This window comes from Diabrotica virgifera, chromosome 8 (assembly GCF_917563875.1).
Source record: "Diabrotica virgifera virgifera chromosome 8, PGI_DIABVI_V3a".
NCBI lineage: Eukaryota > Metazoa > Arthropoda > Insecta > Coleoptera > Chrysomelidae > Diabrotica > Diabrotica virgifera.
In genome coordinates, this window is record NC_065450.1 from 41749582 (window position 1) to 41772524 (window position 22943).

The 22943-nt window shown below is 35.1% G+C and overlaps 1 protein-coding gene across 1 annotated transcript in view; it reads right to left on the reverse strand.

The window, feature by feature from the left end:
- Positions 1-769: 769 nt before the first annotated feature.
- Positions 770-22943, reverse strand: part of LOC126889569 (WD repeat and FYVE domain-containing protein 2) — a 66739-nt gene continuing 44565 nt past the window's right edge. Inside the window, exons 3-5 of the mRNA XM_050657953.1 lie at positions 13686-13932; positions 11504-11835; positions 770-1125 (exon numbers count right to left, since the gene is read on the reverse strand). Coding sequence (XP_050513910.1) covers positions 990-1125; positions 11504-11835; positions 13686-13932 — 715 coding nt within the window. The 3' untranslated portion in view covers positions 770-989. The remainder of the gene's footprint in view (positions 1126-11503; positions 11836-13685; positions 13933-22943) is intronic.

The window sequence follows — 22943 nt, forward strand, 5'->3', positions numbered from 1 at the left end:
AAGGGTATTTAATTCTCTATTTAGTAATACAAACAATAACATAATTAGTTATACAGGGTGCCCAAAAAAATTTTTTTAATTAAATTAATTGAGACAAAAAGAAGAATGTATGTAACTTATTTAATTCAAAATTTATTTACTTTTGTCAGAAAACAGGAATACATGTTTATTTGACAAATAATAAATATTGCTTTTCGCTTAAATTCAATGTTAGAGCTGCAACTCACCTGCCTCTTGGAAGTTTAACATTACGCTTAAGCGAAAATCAATGTTTATTTTTTAAATAAAACATTTTTATGTTTTCTGGCACCAATAAAATATATTTAGAATTAAACAAATTACATACATTCATCTTTTTGTACCAATTAATTTAATTTAAAAAAACATTTTTTGAACACCCTGTATAAATAATTATATTATTGTTTGTATTATTGAATAGAGAATTACATACCCTTTCAAATGAGCTATTACATGACCCCTACTCTCATTTAAAAAAAATCGATTACGTCATCACGCCCAGATGGACGACGTCACTAGTATGATAAGTATGCCAAAAAACTGTAATTTAAAAATAAAAATCGACCTGTTTCGGGATTTTTCCTTAAAGTGTCCGGTTTACGAAATAATGAATTTATGCGTTACTTTATGGACGCACTGTATATCTTGAGTAATATCTTTCTATCCTATCATGGAGAATATTTAGGAAGACCTATATCCAGCAGTGGATAGATCCGGGTTGAATGATGATGGTGATATAAAGACAGTCATGTATAATAGTACTCATAAACAATTTATTACGAATTAAATGAGAAACAATACCTAAAGTATAATCATTATAATACATTTATATAATTTTTTATAGAACCTATACAATAATGTAAACATTTGATTTTAACAAAGTATAGCGATATTTTTTGTTATCTAACCAAAAAAGAAGAATTGTTCAATCACATTTTAATATATTATTTACTTAATAATTAAATTAAAGTTCAAAGCAATGCCGATATATCCCATACTTTTATTAGACGGTCTTGACCAACAGTGACCAGCCTTTTGTTTGTTTCGTCAAGGCTCATTGCGACTACACTATGCTTAGCGTCGTGAAACGTTGCTAGAGATGTCCGTCTAAAAAAATAAACAAAAGCGTTAGTATTATATTCAAGTGATTTTAAGGCCAGAACGCATTAGAGCAGCGGTTCTCAATCTGTGGTACATGTACCACTGGTGGTACATATCATTATTTGCGGTGGTACACAAAACACAAAAAAATTTAAAATAATAGTACTTAGTAAGTCTTGATAATACTATCTAAAAATATAGGTGGTACTAAAAATAATAAAAATAACTGTAGGTGGTACATGACTCAAAAAGGTTGAGAACCACTGCATTAGAGAGTCGCGGACAAGACGCAGTCCCGACGTGGACTCGATTGATTCTTTGATGAGAATCTCAACACGTCTCGGTCTCGCTTTGTCAAGTCCGCGACTCTCTAGCGCGTGCACACTAAAGCCGATGCCGCACTGCAGGATGCTAGATGATCGCTTGGAGGGTGAATTTTAAAGGTGGATAGTGGAGGGGCGCTGCATCCTGGGGCCTGATTCTAATTCATTTCGACAGTCGCAATTTCATTTCGACCCCGCCATGACAGCCGCAGAGTATAGCGATTCTAATTCATTTCGATACTAGTTACAACTGGGGATATTAACGTTTTCATTTTGAGACTGCTCAGAATTTGGGTTGGCGCTCCGGTTTATTGATTTTATTGGCATTTGTTGATAGTCTGGGAAAATTATCGAAAAAATGACTTTTTGGGAAAAGTTATTTACCAGCTATTTTATTGCTAAAATCGAATCTTAAGATTGCATATATTAGTAACATGGAGTATGACAAGTCCGTAGAAAGTGTGTTATTTTATTTATAAAGAAATTAGCACTCCTAAATCTTCTTTTTTTTTTCAATTATTGCTCTGTAACTTCTAAGATTTTTCCTTTAAGCCAAAAACACTCAAATAAAAACTCACCGTAATTTAGTTCTGCACAAAGATATTTTTTTCCGATTTCTTTCAACAACAATTTTACTCGGAAAATCCGAGTTTAAAAAAATCTGCAATTTTCAATTAAATTTTTAGAGAAGTAATTATTTATCAATAATTAAATAAATTAATGACATGAAAGATTTTTTATAGGTAGTAGATTATACAGAGAGGGGCTAAATTATGGAATAAATTCATTTTCTCTAAAATGGACTATTTTGGAGCAAAATCCCGAAACAGGTCGATTTTTATTTTTAAATTACAATTTTTTGGCATATAGTTCATATACTAGTGACGTCATCCATCTGAGCGTGATGACGTAATTGATAATTTTTTAAATGGGAATGGGGGTCGTGTGGTAGGTCATTTGAAAGGGCGTTCAATTCTCTATTCAGCAATATAAACATTAATATCATTATTTATACAGGGTTGCCAAAAAATAATTTTTGGCACCAAATTAATTGGCACAAAAAGAAGAATGTATGTAATTTATTTAACTCAAAATACATTGTACTGCTGTCAGAAAATAGAAAAAAAGGTTTATTTCACAAATAAACATTTCTTTTCGCTTAAATTAAATCACAAACAGCCTCCCTCCTACCTATTGGCAGTTTGAACATTTAATTTAAGCTAAAAACAATGTTTATTTGCCAAATAAACATTTTTTCTATTTTCTGACAGCAATAGAATGTATTTTGAGTTAAATAAATTACATACATTCTTCTTTTTGCGTCAATTGATTTAATTCAAAAAATTTTTTGGTCACCCTGTATAAATAATGACATTAATGTTTATAATACTGAATAGAGGATTGTACGCCTTTTTAAATGAGCTACCACACGACCCCTATTCCTATTTAAAAAATAATCGATTACGTCATCACGCTCGGATGGATGACGTCACTAGTTTGAAATATATGCCAAAAAAATTTAATATAAAAATAAAAATCGACCTGTTTCGGGATTTTTCTCTAAAATCGTCCATTTTAGAGAAAATGAATTTATTTCATAATTTAGCCCCACTCTGTATATCAGGAGACCGGCGACAATCTAACAAATAGCTTAGCAATAACTAAAATGTTAATTAAAAAATTTCGGTCGAAATAATAACCAGAAAGATTATGATATACCAGAATAACTATGATTTTCGTATAAAAAAAGACTATACCTATTCAACGTACTTTACAGAATTGAAATTGGACTATTTGAGCGGTCTCAGGAATGTTATAAAGAAACAATTTTTTGGCTTATAAATAAATAGAACCTCTTAGAAAATATTAGATTAAATTAAATTAGGTTAACACTGTTGAAAAGGGCACGGCTTCTGTGCCCTTTTCGAAGAAAAAAAAAAATGAATTGCGAGGAGTGGTTCCAGGTATATCCGGTCAAATTTGACCGGCATTTGCGACAAAGTTATAAACAACAGGATTTCAATCTTTGAACCATTACCTTCTATTCCGGTCCTCTTTGTACATACAAATGTTCATATCTTCAAGACACTCAAAGATTTTGTTTGAAAAACCCGAATTTTCCGAGGAAAATTTCCGCCGAAGGAAATCGGAAAAAAATATCTATGTGCAGAATTAAATAACAGTGAATTTTTATGTGAGTGTTTTTGGTTTAACGTTAAAATCTTCTGAGTTACACAGCAATAATTGAAAAAAAGATTTCAGAGCGCTAATTTGTTTATAGACCAAATAGCACATTTTCTGCGGACTTTGCATAGCTACATACAGAGAGAGTCTGTAATTTGGAATAAATTCAATATCTCAAATACTAATTGTTTTTTTGAAAAATGCTCAGACCCGTCGATTAGTATTTCAAATTGTCCTTTTTGACATACATTAATAATGTATACAGGGTGTCCCATTTTAAAGATATGACGTCATCATTGATTTTCTTAAATGGCAACACTGTCATTTTGATAGCTATTTTGATAGGGTGTATAAAGTTATACACAACTGCAAAATATCAAATTTTTATTCTCTACCATTTACAAGATAATAGAAAATATCAAAGTTATGTCTGTAATTTGGTTTAATTCAATAATTAAAATACTAATTGTTTTTTTGAAAAATGCTCAGACCCGTCGATTAGTATTTCAAATTGTCATTTTTGACATACAATAATAATGTATACAGGGTGTCCCATTTTAAAGATATGACGTCATCATTGATTTTCTTAAATGGCAACACTGTCATTTTGATAGCTATTTTGATAGGGTGTATAAAGTTATACACAACTGCAAAATTTCAAATTTTTATTCCCTACCATTTATAATATAATAAAAAATAACAAAGTTATGAAAAACAAGTAATCAAATAATAATTGAATTTAATTATTTCAATTAAGCAAAAACTCATAATGTTGCCCTCAATTATTGTCAAATTGTCAATGAGCAACTTTATGAGCATTTGCTTATTTGAAATATTTAAATTCAATTATTATTTGATTACTTGTTTTTCATACCTTTGTTATTTTTTATTATCTTGTAAATGGTAGGGAATAAAAACTTGAAATTTTGCAGTTGTGTATAACTTTACACACCCTATCAAAATAGCTGTCAAAATGACAGTGTTACCATTTAAGAAAATCAAAGATGACGTCATATCTCTAAATTGGAACATCCTGTATACATTATTATTGTATGCCAAAAATGACAATTTGAAATACTAATCGACGGGTCTGAGCATTTTTCAATAAAACAATTAGTATTTTAATTATTGAATTTATTCCAAATTAAAGATATAACTTTTTTATTTTCTATTATCTTTTAAATGGTAGAAAATAAAAATTTAATATTCTGCAGTTGTGTATAACTTTACAGCCCCTATCAAAATTGCTATCAAAATGACAGTGTTGCCATTTAAGAAAATCAACGATGACGTCATATCTCGAAATTGGGACACCCTGTATACATTATTATTGTATGTCAAAAAGGACAATTTGAAATACTAATCGACGGGTCTGAGCATTTTTCAAAAAAACAATCAGTATTTGAGATATTGAATTTATTCCAAATTACAGACTCTCTCTGTATATTACTAGTATATGAAATCTTAAGATTTGATTCCAGCATGTCCAGCAATAAAATAGCTGGTACATAATTTTCCTTGTTTTATACTAATTTTCCCAGATTATTACCTAACATCTTTCATCGAGTTGATAATTCACATTGTGGAAATTCTCAATTATTATATTTCTAATTTAACACTATTCTATCTAATTCCTCCAAAACCAGCAAATTTCTATAAAACCCAGCCATGTTAATACCTTTTGCTTTAGTTTTCCTTGCAAGAAACAAACAAAACACATCTCCTAAACTAAACCTAACCTCGCTTTCGGGCCATTCGCCATTCATGCATGTCCGTGTCACAATAATTTCGAGTCGAAATTATAATATCAACCAACCACTTTTTTGGAGTCGCTATTAATTTCGAAAGTCGCTATTTCGTGACGTCATTTCGTTAGTTCAACTAAAATCCACAAGGCTCGCACAGTCGCATTTCAACGTCGCCATATTGAAAGCGACTTGTTTTCGGTCGAAATTTGAATTAGAATCAGGCCCCTGGACGAAGTGAAAGAGTGAAATGAAGTCGTTATCCAACTGACTGCTGAGGAATCGTTTGTTTCGTTTGTTACGTTACATTTGATTTGTTTTTTAGCATACCGTCCCATTATTAGAGGTAAAACTCACTAACCACACTTTTCAGAAAGTGGAGAAAAATCGACTTAAAGGTACAAATTGTTTTTTAAATTCACCTGACTTGAATATTGGATTTTTTTAATGCAACTGCAAAGAATAAATAAAACAGATATTTTAAGCCACGTTTCGTCAAATAGTGGGTCCGCTGGGTCACAAACTGCCCTTCTTTTATACACAAGTTTTCCTCCATAGCCAGGCTACCCGGATGGAATATCAAACACGACTGATTTGGGTGGATAGACGCCTGGCGAACCACCGGATGGTTAGATGGTAGTAGGAGGCCACTGCGGCTACCGTCGTTTTGTTATTCGTGGTATAAGTAGCTGGATGGTCGCCAGGCAGGTATCTACCATCCACCATCCTACCAAACTTTCTGCAGTGCGGCATCGGCTTACAGAGATGCGGACTAGTCCAGAGAAATAAGGTTTTTGTCGGGCACTTGAGCAGCCAGGTTGCAAATGGGTTTTTTAGGTACTATATACCTAATGCATTATTAACACAAAAATGCACGATTCGGACGAGAATTTTAGTTATTAACAAATAAGGGTCAAAAATGGCAGTTTTTTTGTTTAAATCGCTACAGGTAAAAATAGGGTAATTAAATATCTTATTTATAGTATTATTATTTTATTAGGTGAGCCAAGGTTTAAAATGGCAGTTTGTGAATTTTGGTCCGATCATTTATTGCTTCGGAAATTGCAAAATAAGACTAAAATTTCGAAAATAAAAAATTTGCTTTAACTTTTGCGAAAATGACCTTAAGGGGATGGGTACGAACTTTCGGCATCAATGCTATTATGGAATGCTATTTTTGAGCAATTTATAATAGATATTATTACTGATGAAAGAAATTTTCTTTAACAGGATTGTGTCTTGTAAATAAAATTTGCTATTTAAGTGGCCGATGGTATGATAGTGATAAGCCCTTGAAGAAACGTCAGTCTCACCACCCAAAATCATCATCAAATGCCCAAATAATATAAAAAGTATCGAAAACCTCCACTTTTCACCCTCCATAACTCTGGAACCGTTGATTTTATAACAATTATGTATAGGACCTTTTTTGTTTTAAACTTTATGTAGAACATTTTTGTATAGAACATTGTTTACGCTAAAGCATAGTTTTAAAAATATTGACAAAAAACGTAAAAAAATTACTAATTTACCGACTTCTCCCCATCTTCCCCCAAACCGGACGCTCCAAATGGTGTAACTTTTTACTGAACAATATGTGGACCATATAGAACAATTTGGTGTTGGAGGAAAACTGTTACTTCGGATGTCTGGGTTAGGCCTTTTTTGGACCAATTATACTATACTACCTCCGTAACTTTGGAACCGTTCATTTTAGAAGGATTATGCATGGGCCTTTTTATTTCAAATTTAATGTAGAACATTTTTGTATAGAGGGTTGTTCATGCTAAATCGCATAGTTTTAGAAATATTGACGAAAAACGTAAAAAACTACGAATTTACTGATTTCTCCCCCCTCCCCCCCCCCCCAAACCCGACGCTCAAAATGGTGTGACTTTTTTCTGAACATTATGTGGACCTTTTAGAACAATTTGGTGTTGAAGGATAACTTTCACTTTGGATGTCTGGGTTATGCCATTATTTGGATCAATAATTGTATCATACTATGTATCAACACGACTTTTATCGCAATGAAACTCTTGATTTATGTCAACAAAAGATTGAGGGCTTATTTGGTGAAAGTTTTATTAGTGGCGCCCTCTACGCTGCTATATGGAAAACTAAAAAGACATACCATGTATTACCCTTGTAATACCGAGTAGACGGGGGACATGAAAGGAGCCTCCACGTAGATTGTGATCACTTGTGAATACAATCGGGCGTCCCCTGGAAACGAGTAATGTCGGCTAATCCTTTCAACACCGGTGCACCAACAACACAGATGCAATCAGAATCAAAACGGTCTTTATCAAGGCCATTTTTGATGACGACCTCAATTAATATTGAAGGATTATCAGCAGATAAAGAAGACCTATTGTCTAATATGTGCAGAGAACATGGTGTCGATGTTCTACTGGTTCAAGAAACCCATAGAGGTACTGCAAGCCGCAGACCAAGGATTCGGGGTATGAAGTTTATACTGGAGAGACCACACGACCAATACGGTAGCGCAGTCTTCGTCAGACCAGATATCGACGTAGCTTCCACATCTCTAACAGATCAAAATGACATCGAGATCCTTACAGTGGAGATAAACTCCTGTGCAGTAACGTCAATCTACAAATCACCAAACGCTGACTTTGCTTTTGAGGAACCGAGTAACTTTCAATCACAGCAAATCAAATTCGTACTGGGTGACTTCAACTGTCACAGTGTCGCGTGGGGTTATAATGAAACATATTCCAATGGCGAAGAACTAGAAAAATGGGCTGAAAGCATGAACCTTATTCACGATCCAAAGTAGCCTGCGTCGTTCAACAGCGGAAGATGGCGCAGAGGTTACAACCCAGACAATATATTTGTCAGCGACAGAATTGGAGACCAGGTGACAAAAATCGTTGGAAGCGCCCTCCCAAAGACACAGCACAGACCAATAATTTGTCTTTCCAGCCCAGCAATCAGATACGAAATTGTTCCTTTCAAGAGAAGGTTCAACTTGACTAAAGCAAAATGGGAAAATTTCTCTGAAGCATTGGATCAAGAAGTTTCCCAGCTAGAACCTTGCCCTGATTCATACGATAAATTTGTAGAAATCGTAAAGCGAGTATCACGGAAATTTATCCCAGTCGAACTGAGTACATAGTGGGGCTTAATGAAGAATCTAACAGCGGGGCTCTACTTAAAAGATATGAACAGCTATATGAAGAAGACCCTTTCTCGGAAGCAACAATACAGGCTGGGGAGGAAATGTTACATGCGATATCCGCCAACAGAACGGAAAGGTGGTGGAAGCTGGTCACGAGTCTGGACATGAAACAAAACAGCAGACGTGCCTGGAAGCTGATTCGGAATCTTGGCAACGATCCCGCTGCTCCGGCAGTTAACATGACAGAAGTCACACCCGATCAGATAGCCCATCGTCTTCTAATGAACGGTAAGACGACATCAAGAAAGAACAAGGTGAGAGCTCAACGGAATATCGACGAAGAAAGAGATGTTCTAGGTACCTCTTTTTGTCTAGAGAAGATGAGAGGCGCGATCCACCAAATGAAAGATAATAAAGCGGCTGGCCTGGACGACATACGAACAGAACAAATAAAGAACTTTGGACTAAAAACCGTAGAGTGGCTCGTAAAAATGATGAATTGCTGCATCCGTACATTACAAATCCCCAAAATCTGGAGGAAAGCTAGAGTGGTAGCCCTCTTAAAACCAGGGAAGGATCCGGCGGATACAAAGAGTTTTAGACTTGTCTCTCTTTTGTACCACCTTTTTAAGGCATTTGAAAGAATGATACTGAACCGGATCGCTGAATATGTGGAGGCTAAAATTATTCCAGAACAAGCAGGATTCAGACCCCGAAAGTGCTGCTGCAGTCAAATTCTTAATCTCACCCAACATATTGAAGATGGTTTTGAACGGAAAGAAATAACAGGAGTAGTGTTCATAGACCTAACTGCCGCCTATGACACAGTTAACCATCAACGGTTACTCGCAAAACTCTACGAAACTACAAAGGATTTCCGACTAACAAGGTTAGTGAAATGTCTCCTCCAGAATAGACGCTTCTACGTAACGCTCCAGTCCAAGAACAGTCAGTGGAGGGACCAAAAAAATGGGCTACCACAGGGAAGTGTCTTCGCGCCAATTCTATACAACATATACACCAACGACCAACCCATACACCAAAAAACAAGGCAATTTATTTACGCTGATGATACAGCTGTGGCAGCTCTGGAAAGAACCTTCAATGAAGTCGAAGTGAAACTGGCAGATGACCTGGGAGACTTAGCTCTATACTACGATAAAAACCATCTGAAACCCAATCCCACAAAAACCCAGGTATGTGCTTTCCACCTTAGAAACAAGCATGCCTGAAGGCCGCTGGAGGTGGAATGGGGTGGTCAGATGCTGGAACACAACGAGACGCCAAAATACCTTGGCGTCCGTCTGGATAGAACTCTGTCGTACCAATACCACTGTCAAGATGTCAAGAAGAAAGTAAGTGCCAGAAATAATATCATCCGCAAGCTAACTAATACAAAATGGGGAGCACAACCACACACTCTCGGCACTTCTGCCTTAGCATTATGTTTTCCGGCCGCGGAGTTTGGAGCACCAGTATGGGCAAACTCTGCTCACGCAAAGAACGTCGACGTAGCTCTAAATGAAACGGTTCGTATAATATCCGGTTGCCTGAAACCGACACCTATCGAAGAGGTATACCCCATAGCTGGGATTGCTCCACCACCTATCAGGAGGAAGGTCACGTAGGTAGAACGAAAAAAGCAGGAGACGGACCGAAGACACCCCTTATATGACCACCAAACTCAGCCAAGCAGACTAAGATCTCGGAAAAGCTTCCTGAAAACATCAAGATCCATCCCCGAAGCGCCAGAGACGCGCCGAATACACCTATGGTAAGCGTCAGCTACCGCGACACATTTTCCTACCTCAGAGGAAATGGCTGCTGGACACAATTTACCGTATCCGACTTGGAAAGCGCTAAACAGACTAAGAACCGGCGTGTCACGTTGTGCTAGTAACCTGAAAAAATGGGGATACCAGGAGGACGATTCCTACGACTGTGGCGCGGTTCAGACCAACAGAGATGAGAGAGACCTGCACAGAAGAAGACTTAATTATAGCAAATGACAGGGACATCTATGTGGCCAACCATTGGAAATACAGAATTTAAAGTTGTTGGTGTTCCGGACACGGAAAGTCGTCAGCTGGTCGTCAGCTAATTAAGGATGACCGCCGTGTAACATACCGGGGCATCTTTGGGCATTTCAAAGACCTCGATCCAGAAGATCTTACATGATGAACTGGGTGTTAGGAAGTTGGTTTGCCGTTGGATCCCTCATTTGCTTACAGAAGAGCAAAAAGCGGTTCGCGTCAATTGGTGTCGAAAAATATTGGAACGGTTCAACAAAGGAAGCTCAAAAATCGTTTATAGTATTGTTAGTGGCGATGAATCTTGGATTTACTCCTACCAACCGGAAGATAAACGCCAATCCGCTGTGTGGGTGTTTCACGATGAGGAAAAACCGACAAAAGTTATCCGTTCTCGAAGTGTATCTCAAAGAAAATGGTCGCAACTTTCGTGTCTAAATCTGATGATGTGGCAACAATTGCTTTAGAAGATCTAGGAATAGTTACTTCTGCTTGGTGTATCCGTTTGTTTACCAGAAGATATCGCGAAACTCTGACAAAGCAACACACGACGCCGAATCATCCTACATCAGAACAATGCGCGCACTTACACTGCCCAAAAGACAATCAAGTTTTTGGAGCTTCAAAACATCGAATTGTTAAACCATCCACCGTATAGCCCCGACCTAACTCCCAAAGACTTCTTCACGTTCCCAAACATCAAGAATTCAATGCGTGCGAATTCGAATTCGTCGATGCCTTTAAAACAGCGATTTTGTAGGTGCCAACTGAAAGCTGAAATAACTGTTTTACCAACTGGTTTGAACGTATGCAAAAGTGTATCGATCTTGGTGGGACATATTTTGAAAAGCAAGAAAGTACTTAAGTCTATATATTTTTTGTTTGTATGACTATATGCAAAACTAAAAAGACAGCCTATCGTATAAATCTAATAAACATACTTGGAGACATACTTACTCTTTATCTTTAAGCGCATTATGACAAGGTTCACACACTCTGACGGCAAATTCGAAACCCATGGAAGGAATGTTCAACCTTCCTGTCGAGCACTTTTCGCATATGGCTTTACCGCAATGGCGGCAGTGGTGTTGCCTTAATCCTAATTGTCTTTGGTCCATCATGGCACGAAGGTTCCAGAAGAAAGGCCTACCGCAAAGTTGACACAGATCCGATTCCACCCACTCGGGAGTTTCCTGTCGTGGTTGGTTCATGTCCCAGAACACTATTACGTTATCTTCTCCGGCACTAATTAATTGTTTGGTACTCGTTGAATAGTAGAGACTAGAAACCTAAAACAAACAAAAGTTTGAATATGTGCGTGGACACTAAACGCAAAAAGAAAATGTATTTCGGTTTGCCAGCGAATACCGAACGCGCATCGAACAGTAGTGATGTTGAAAAAGTAACTATTCGTTACGAATACCGAAAGTAACGATTACTATACAGAGAGGTAAATCGTTACTTTGATTACTTTGATTACTCTGATTACTTCGTACCAATCGTATCAGAGGAGTACCTATTTTGAGTATTGTATCTACAATCGGTTGATATCGGAGTCGAACCGGTACTCCATGAGTGTTGGTATCAGTACAGTTAACTAAAATTTTATCTATGAAGGGTGAAAGCTATGAAGAGTTTTACAGGATTACAGGGCGCTGAGAAGTAGCTGAAACAGAGGGAGGTATATCATTTATCAAAGCATGCACCCAAAAACAGATGTCTATACGATTTGTCGAGTTGGGGTAGATAATTCACAGAATTTTACAGATGTTAGTTCCTTTGAAAATAAAAATGCAACACATTAGATTTTAATAATAAATACACACTATTATTCTTATCAGGCCTAGACAAAAAATAGCTTAGATTGAGCGGAAAACTCAATGAGCAACTTGAGCAACTTTAATTTTACATGTAGGTATGGCATGGTTTTATTAGACCAGGGCTAAAAACACAGGAATAAATATATTTTTATATATAGTAGGTACAGACAGACATGCAACTTTTTGCAGTGTATTTAGGATTAGGATGACGTCTGGAAAAAAGTCTACAATAGAAAAATAGGTGGAAATGCATTATTACATTTTAAAGTGTATAAAACGCGTAGAAAAATGCATAAACCTGTTAAAATCAGTATATTAAGGGCCAGATTTTCTTATTTCAGGATATTTGAATATGCAATCAGAACTGACCTCCGAAGCACTTGGGTGCCCAGGGTTACTGCTAAGGTACGTCGTCTAGAGTTTCGAGGGTTTGTTTTTGGCACTTAATTGATGCAAACAGATTACTGATATTGTGGAGCAGCAATGACAAAACGATTTCATATCATTTAATTTCTATCCATTAAATAGATCGGTGAAGGTCGTTGTTATATAGGATCTTATACTTATACGAAATACTGAGAAATGCGATTCTCGATATGATTACCGGTACTCAAATACAAGAGTAATCATAGTAATCAAAGTATCCTACTAATACTAATACAAAATATGTACTGAGAAATGCGATTCTCGATATGATTACCGGTCCTCAAATACAAAAGTAATCAAAGTAATCAAAGTAACGAATCCTGTAAATGATTACTTTATACAAAAGTAACGATCTGTAACGAATACTCGAAAGTAACTATAATCAACATCACTATCGAACACACGCCGCCCCACCTGGCTTCCACCACCATGGACGAGTGTTAGGAGATGGAGTCGCCGTAACTGTATGAAATAGCGATCGAGGTGACAGAAAGTCGCGCCAAGCTGGAGAAACGATCTGGTAAGAACTCAAACCGGGCCACCAGAAATTGCCTGGTGGCCAACCGGGCTTCAAGGAATTTAATTGGGGGCTAACTGGCGTCTCAGACTCACTGGTTCGAATTGGAGTGTTGATCTACCAAAAAACAACCGAACAAAGAGACGAATTGAGTCAAAGCCAGCCGTGGAGAGATTCAAAATTGATGAATCGCTCTCGGCGACCGTATTTGTGTATTGAATGATTGCTTTCACCTTTGTCTTGGTGATTTGTAGATATGTGAGTGTATTTTGTCACAATAGAATAAACTGAAAACATAAAAATCAGAAATTGCTAATTTGTTTTTTACTTTACACTTGCGATTACAACTATCGTTACCATTTATAAATCAACTCACCTTATTATGATGTCCCTGTAGTTCATAAGCATGGCCTTGTTGGCCTCCTATATCCCACACGATCACAGTATGATCGAAGGATCCACTAAACAACATATTCCTATCACTGTCCCAAGATAGTGACCGAATAGAACCTGAATGTCCTTTTAACGTTGTGATCACTGAGGCTCCGTTATTATCTAGTTTTAACATAGTTATTTGTCCTGAGTAGTCGCCAACAAAGGCGTGTTTTGTTTGGACGTCAAATCTAGTATTTGGGTTAAGGAAAATCTATAGAAACCAGTTAAAAGAATTCTAGAACAATAAATATATTAGGTTTGTTCCAACACGACGAGAAACCGTACATGTAACGATCACCGTCCTGCGCAGTACCATGGAACGTTGATTATCTAGTAACGTGATCGTTACATGACGGTTCTTAGTTGTGTTGGAACAAACCTATTGTAACGAAAGAGTTAATTTCGACCAACCGAAAATAACGGTTACAACCCGACCTTTCCATCGCGACATGATCCGGGGAGTGAGGCGTTCCAGAAAGATGTTGATCCAACAGTCATAATACCGGTGAAGTAGAGATGGGCGTGGATTTTTCCTGAATATTCTGGAAAATATCTTATTTGTATACAGTGATGAGCGGGCTAATAAATGGCAAAATAAAACAAAATATGGAAGACATAATACATTGTGAAGTAAAAAGAGATGATAGTGGAAGTGAAAATGATCGATATAAACGTACAAATTAACATTACATTGCATAGTTTCCCACCTTTAGACGTATCGAAGGAGTATAACAACTGTCACTGTGAAATACTTCTGTCACAGACTTCTAAAGGTGGAAAACTATGTAATGTAATGTTAATATCAGTTTATATCGATAATGTCCACCTCTACTACTTTCATCTCTTTTTATTGCACAATGTATTATGTTTTACATCTTTTGCGTTATTTTGACGGTTATTAGGGCGTCCATCACAGTATATAAGCATGCTGATATTTAATAGAGTATTTGTTAAGATAAATTCGAACTTGAACAAGAACAGCTAGAGTGGTTCGGTCATATGGTCCGTATGGATGATAATAGAAAAGTGAAACAAATGTGGCAAGCAATAGAGGACAAAAAACGAAAAAGAGGCAGAACAAGCAAAGACGTGGTATAGCGAGAATGGAAAGGCGCTGAAGATGCGATGAAACAGTTGGGGAGGAGGGGAGTCGATGGATAAGAACTGGTATTTGGAAAGGCTTTTACTCCAAAAACCCGAATGACTTACACCCGTAAGGGTAACCAAGACTTAAGGATGAAGTATCTAGATTTGAGTCTGTGGCGCTCTCTCTTTCTTCCTCTAAGGGGAATATTCACCCATCCCAGATACCTAAGTTATCTAAGATCTGGAGAGACTGAGTTATCAAGTTCTTGGTGATCTGGTATAATGAAGTATCATCCAAAATTTTCTTACGTATCCCGACGTCGCCATCGCGACCAGTATTCGATAAGACTAGAGATACCGTCTGGACATTTTCCATTCTCCATCGTCTTCTTATTTGTATTTCGTCGTTGCATTTAACATGCAGATTGTTCTTAGATATCGCCACATTAATACGTGTTATCATAGACCTGGCTAACTTCATCAGAGTGCCAACTATGTAAGTAATTTTCAAAATTTTTCTTCTTTAGATAGATTGAAAATTAAGAGTTTTGTAATAACAAAACTGTACTGCGCTAGGGTGACCTCTTGCGGGTGTCGGACTCAACGTTCGCCTCCTCTTTTTTGTCCGACAAAAAAATTTATTTTATTTTAACGTATAATATTTTGATTTTGATTAAAATTAAAGTTTGATTTTGATTTTCAGAAAGTGGCAGACTCGCCCAAAAAGCAGATAAAACCATTTTTAAGGCTTTTGTAATTATTTTCAAAGAAGGACGGTGTACTGGGGACTAATACTTTTATGTGATGCATAACTTTTGAAACTACATATGTGTATAATCAACGAAACAAAATATTTTTGATTCGGTCAATGAAAATAAAACGAAATATATGTATGTGAGCCGCAATAACCAAAGCAGAGACAGAATCGTTCAGAACACTATTGATGACTTTAACTTTGAGCGCGTTAGAGAATTTAAGTATCTTGGAATAACGATAACTGAAGACAATAACGGATCACAAGAAATAAACAAAAGGATACAAGCCGGCAATAGATGTCTTTATGCCCTTCAAAACCTTGTAAAGAAACAACTAACGAGACGTATAAAGATAAAAGTATTGGGACCGTGCAAGTTCGGCAAAGCGACCCCTATTTCTACGCTCTGCAACTTTATTCGCACTTTTAATTATATTGGCCAATTATATTAGTCCTGGTTACTGGATAATGGTCAAGGCCATAGCCCAGAAAAATAATAAGAAGAAAAAATAAGATTCAGGTTAGGCTATCAAAACGTAAACAATTGTATGTAGTAAATAAAATTAGTTATTAAAATGCAGTACTGCAAGCAAAATAGAATTATTTAAATTTACCTTTATATAATAATTGCATATCATATCAATATTGTGGAGCAATATATAATTTTTCTGCTTCATTGACAGAAGGTATGAAATATACGTCAATTTGACAATTTCAGAATTATTTAAGATAGTTGCAATATTTCTCCGCGACTCGCGCACGGTCGTTTCTCGTTTCCCTTCCAAGTACTTGCACACCGCGAATACAAAAGAATAATACGACCCGTTGTGGTGTATGGAAGCGAAACGTGGTCGATAAAAAAGGCAAACGAAGAGACTACGAGTGTGTACGGGACAGAAAAATACTAAGGAGGATCCTTGGTCCTGTGCTGGATGAAGCAGGACAATATAGGATAAGAATTAACAAAGAGCTCGAAGAACTTTACCCAGACGGCAAAATAATAAAAAATAAAGTCCAGAAGACTCCAATGGGCTGAACACCTCAGAAGACATTTTAAAGCAACTTATTGTGATGACAATTTGCTGTGATTTGTTGATGATTAAAACGCTGTTTAGACATTGCGATATGTTGCTGTGATTGACCACAACAAGTTGAAGAGGGGAGTATTGTGTACACTTTACACCCTTCAATAAATGATAACGAGTTTTCATCTTAACAAATAGATCCTGTTACCTTCTTCATAACAAAAATATAAAGGTTGGGTATGTTATACAGGGTATTTACAAAGTTATAACCAATTTTTTATGAAAATCGTAACAAGTTCAACTCACTGTATAAATAAAAATAAGCACAACGGCAATAGTTCATTGATGCCATATTTTTTTATTTATTGTCAAAATTTTAAAATGATTGATATTGCTAATTTACTTTATATCTAATACAGGGTGAGTTAAAACTCAAGTACATTATTTTCTCAGTAAAATTTAAATGGGATACCCTGTATTTTATATCACTATTATAAAGTACCATTAACTTACTTTAATTTGTATACAACAAATTGAATTTTAAATTCCCTATGTCTAAATTCCCTATGTCTAAATTTATTAATTTTCGAGATATTTTCATTTTTCAATGAACCAGTAGCGTGGCTACCCAGATCACCAGAATTTAATAAACTGGACTGATTTTTTGGGGTTAGTTTTAGAATAGAATGAAGGTTATAAAATGCCCCCAACAACAAGAGATGAGATGAAAAATAGAACAAAAAGTGTATTTCGAAGTGTTAATTTACAAATGCTTCGTAATGTAAGTAACTCATTCAATGACCGTTTTTAGACATGCATAAAATGTGTTAGGCGGTCATTTTGTATAACTTTGTAATTACATAAATATTTAAAATATTTTAATTTTTTCAAAAATGTTTTGTGTTCATGTCTTTTTTGTAAAATTTTTTACTGATAAATTATTTTTCGTTCTTTATTTGTTACATTGGTACATTTACATACAAAAGTAGTTTTTATTTGTTTTCACAAAATGTTTGTTTTTTTTTTACAAAATTTATAAATAATAAATTATTTTTCTTTCTTGTTTCTTACACTTACACACAAAAGTAGTTTTTAATTGTTTCAAAAACTGTGTAAGTATGTTGTGATTGTCTTTTTTTTTTGTAAAATTTATTACTAATAAATAATTTTTCTTTCTTTATTTGCTACATTGTTACATTTATTACCAGATCGATAATCAGTACTTAATCGTAATTTGTCAGTTTTAGACAACTCAGTCATGGCTTACTCAAAATTTGGAAAGTTTTAGACCCGTAATTAATAATTTGCTCTAAAAAATGAAAATATCTCGAAAACTAATAAATTTAGACAAAGGGAATGTTTTATAAAAATTAAAGTATGGTAATGATACTTTTCGATAGTGATATAAAATACAGGGTGTTCCATTTAAAATTACTGAGAAAATAATGTAGGTACTTGCGTTTTGACTCACCCTGTATTCAATATAAAGAAAATTAGCAATATCAATAATTTATGATATTGATATACGAACGGACTCCTAAAGTACGGAGAACAAGATCTAACTAAACAACTATTAAAACTAATAAAAAACATAATAGAACAAAACAGAAGAATGGAGATCAAGCATCCACAAGAATGGAGATCAAGCATTCTAATACCTTCCTTCAAAAAAGGAGACAAATCGGACCCGGAGAATTATAGAGGAATTAACTTATTAAACACAACATTAAAATTAACAACCAAAGTGTTAACAAACAAATTGACTGAAATTATACCATTAGCAGAACAAGGTTTTAGGTCGGGAAGGTTATGCACTGAAGCTGTATTTATAATGAGGTACGTTCAAAAGAAATCGTTGGAATACAACAAACTGGCATATTTATGTTTCGTGGACCTTAAGAAAGCATTTGACATGGTCAAATTAAAGGACGTTATCCATTTGTTATACTCCAGAGAAGTACCTCTAGGAATCATTAAAACGATCGAAAACATCTACCAGAACCACACAATAAAAGTAAAAGTGGAAGATGAACTAACTGACCTAATTGAAGCCAGCAATGGGATAAGACAGGGGGGATTCATTGAGTCCTTTATTGTTCAACCTGATCATGGACGAAATAATAAAAAAGTAAGAACTAAAAAAGGATATCAAATGGGAGACAAACAACTCAAATTAATCTTCTATGCATACGATGCAATACTAATCTCTCAAAATAAAGATGATTTACAACGTATTCTGCACCATAAGCGCAACGTAATTTAACATAACCGCCTGAAAATTTAATATGTTAATTTCCCCAAAAAAGACAAAATGCATGGTGATAACAGCAGATCCAATAAGATTTAAATTGGAGCTGGAAGGTAAGATAATAGAACAAGTGGAGTTTAAATACCTAGACATCACACTATCTAGCTAGGGAAGGCTAGAAACAGAAGCGGAAGATCAAGTTAATAGAGCAAACAGAGTCGCAGGTTGCCTGAATGACACAATATGGAGAAATAAAAATATCGGAAAAGATATGAAAGGCAGAATTTACAAAACAGTCAAACCCCACTAATCAATCACACATAATTCTTATAGTTAATAAAAGTATTATATTATTGTTGATTGATGATACCCAACTCCAATGATAAATCGCTGTACCGTTTAAACACGACGATAAATTAAAATAACTCGATCGTTACAATAAGTTGATGGCACCCGATACCAACTTCAATCCAACTCCAACTTCGATAAGTCGCTGCGATGCACCGTTTACACACAATGATAAATTGCAACAACTCGATTAATATCGATAAGTTGTTTGATTTATCGCTGTTTCTAAATGACCCTTAACCTAAGAACAGTAAGGCTGGTATGGGAGGAAGTTTTTGGAAGAGGACCACGGGACTCCCTCGACTCCGGTGGCGAGATAATATAGCAGGAGACCTGAAAGCTATGGGCGTGGAAAACGGCGTTATCGAAATGCCTCCCATTTTTTCAGGTAAATATTTTCATACATGAAATGCCTCCCAGGTACAATCGAAACGCCTCCGTTTCGTTAATCATTTACGCTGATATTTTGTATATTTAATCTCTGTATACTGACACAATGTTGCCAAATCATAATTTAAATAGGTAGTAGCTATCTATTTTGATTTTTCTAATTCTTAATGCAGTGTACATAAAATTTGTTTCACGTAAATATTTCACAGTACGACATATTTCTTTTTAGAAAAGAAAGTTGTTACCCGACAATCTAATATAGCTTTTCTGGGAAATTCCAATTTCGATTCTAATCTCTTACATATTTTTTATAAGTCCATTTTATAATTCCATAAATAGGTACTTTTACCTTAATCTTTTTGTTTGCTAATATTCTCTGGGTAATTCCAATTCCGATTCTAATCTCTTCTTAACGATTCCATGAATAGGTACTTTTACCTTAATCTTTTTGTTTGTTTATATTCTCTTTTGTAAATTGTGCTAATGGGTTAATGCTTGGTTGCAGCAACAAATCTTAAGCTTAAGACGTGATTTAAGCTCAGCTTACGAAATATAAGCGTTAAACCATTGAGTCTGAGATTAATTTTCAGCTTGTCACAATGGATTGCCACGTAAATAGATTGGATCGATAAAAATCGAAAATTAGGCCGATGTCAGATTATGCGTTTTGACCGGATGCGTTTCCGCCGCATCCGGTAAAAACGCATAGTGTGACAGATCGGTCCGGTTGCGTTGGAAACGGATGCGTTTTGAGTCATCGCATCGGTACGCGCTTATAAACTGCACCAGATTAAACGCATAGTGTGACAGGTCGGTCCGGTTGCGTTGGAAACGGATGCGTTTTCACCGCATCCGGTCAAAACGCATAATGTGGCATCGGCCTTATGGTGCAAAATAAGTTAGACTTAAAGCGGCCCTATCTAGAAGCAGAGCTGGGCTAAGCTGGAGCTTAAGATTTGTTGGTGCAACCAGGCATAAATGTTGTATAAATTCTTGAAAGTTTTTAGTTCCTGTATCAGTCAGTTTGTCCATTTCAGGCTTGTCAGTTCGTCGATTTCAAGATCAAATTGTGTTTGTCGTAACATCCGAAATAATGGAATCAACGATAAGAGTCAGCCAAAAGGGCAAACTTTTACTATCAATTGATGGTTTTACATTCGGTTTTCAAAAAATGTTGGCCAAAGATACAGTAAAACGGTGGGCATGTACTAAAAAAACCTGCAAAGCATTTGTGAAAACACAGGGATGTGAAAAAGGGATGAAGTTTGGGATGAACACTATTCATCCTTACAAAGAACCACAAACCCATGCGAAAGTTTTCATTCACAGTATGATTCTTCTTTCTACTGCCCTCATCCTAACATTAATAATTTTATTGATATAATTTTACAATTTCAAATAAATACCTACATTAAAATGAATTCTGTTTCGACCAAAAAAAAAAATTGTTGCGGAAAGTACAGCAAAAATAAATTTTCTAAATGAAAAAATTTTAGAATTAAGAGAATGTAAAATAAATAGATTAGAATTTGTCAAAGTAGTATCATTAGCCCAATAAATGACCGTTTTGGAGTGTAATTTCCAGGGGCAACTCCGAATTGCATGAAAATTTGGATATAGGTTCTACTTACCCTCCACCTCAAAGTTGAATTTGTGCCGTTGGTTGCTTTTACTTGGGGGGGGGGGGAATATGTTTAAAATAAGGCCGGAAATGGATAAATTGACTTATTTTAAGTACCTTTTGTTCTATAAAGTTTTTTACGTAAGTCAATACTTTTCGAGTTATTCGCGATTTAAAATGTTGATTTTTCGACAAAAAAACTACGTTTTCAGACCGTTTTTCCCAAATAACTCAAAAAGGAAATATTTTATCGAAAAAACTATTTTTAGCAAAAGTGTAGCCTATAAAAAAACGAAAAAAATGGTGTACCAGTAAAGTCTACAAATTGAGTAGAAGCAAAGTTGTAGCTCATGAAAAAGGCTCGGGAAAGCCTTATTAACATTTTTAAAGTATCGAAAAAAAGCTTATTATTTGTTTTTTACAAAAGTTTACAGCATCAAAAATAAACGAGTTACACTGAAAAAAAAGTTGGCCCCTTTTTTTTGGTAAAAAAAAATCGTGAAAACCTCCCTCTATTTAGCACCCTAAATGAAATAATCGTTTGGCTTTACCATCTATTTTAACTGTATGTGTATTGTTTATATGATCTGTAAGTTTGATTAGTTTGAAGTGCTTATTTTTGAAAACATTTGGTTTTATAGTAAAAAAAAATTTTCTAAAAATTTTTGAAAAAATTTCATTTTTTCAAAATAACTTAAAAAGTATTAGTGATAAGAAAAATCTTAAGGAGTAAAAAATGTAGGTTTTGCTATTAGAAATATGCTAGTTTCATTTTATTTCTCCGTAAGACAAAAATTGGTTAAGATATGGCTGTTCAAAATTTGCATACACTCGTGATTAGTGACCCATTCAAGCTTTATCAATAATAACCCTTTCAAAAAGAAACACTTTAAACCGGTGAGACTGACAGATCATATAAAAAATAGATAGGTAAGATTGTTTGTAAAGCGGTAGCGATTAATTTCATTTGGGGAGCTAAACACGGCGAGATTTTCATGATTTTTTACAAAAAAACAGAGGGCCAACTTTATTTTGAGCGTAACTCGCTTATTTTTAATGCTAAAAGTTTTGTTAACAATTAAAACAAAGCTTTTTATAAACACTTTAAAAAAGTTTAAATGGGGTTTTCCCGAAAAGTGTTTAATTTTTCGGCGATTTCACCTTGAAATATTCGATTTGGAATTAGACGAATAAGAACGTATTTTTCATGAGCTACAACTTTGTTTTTTGATAGACTTTACTGATACATAATTTTTTTGTGTTTTTTATAAGCTACACTTTTGCTAAGAATATTTTTTTCGATAAAATATTTACTTTTTGAGTTATTTGCGAAAAACCGTCTGAAAACGTAGTTTTTTTGTCGAAAAATCAAAATTTTCAAAGGCAAATAACTCGAAAAGTATTGACTTACGTAAAAAACTCTATAGAACAAAAGTTGCTTAAAATCAGTCAATTTATCCATTTCCGGTCTTATCTTGAACGGTTGTTTTTTCACCCCTGAGAAGGGGTGACTGTCACCCCCCCAAGTAAAAGCAACCAACGGGACAATTTCAACTTTGAAGTGGAGGGTAAGTAGAACCTAAATCCAAATTTTCATGCAATTCGGAGTTGCCCCTGAAAATTACACGGTATCGCCGAATTTCCCGTTCATTTACTGGGCTACATATAAATTTAAGAAAAGTATTTTGTAATTTTATATTTCTATACACATTTTCTAATATTTTCCA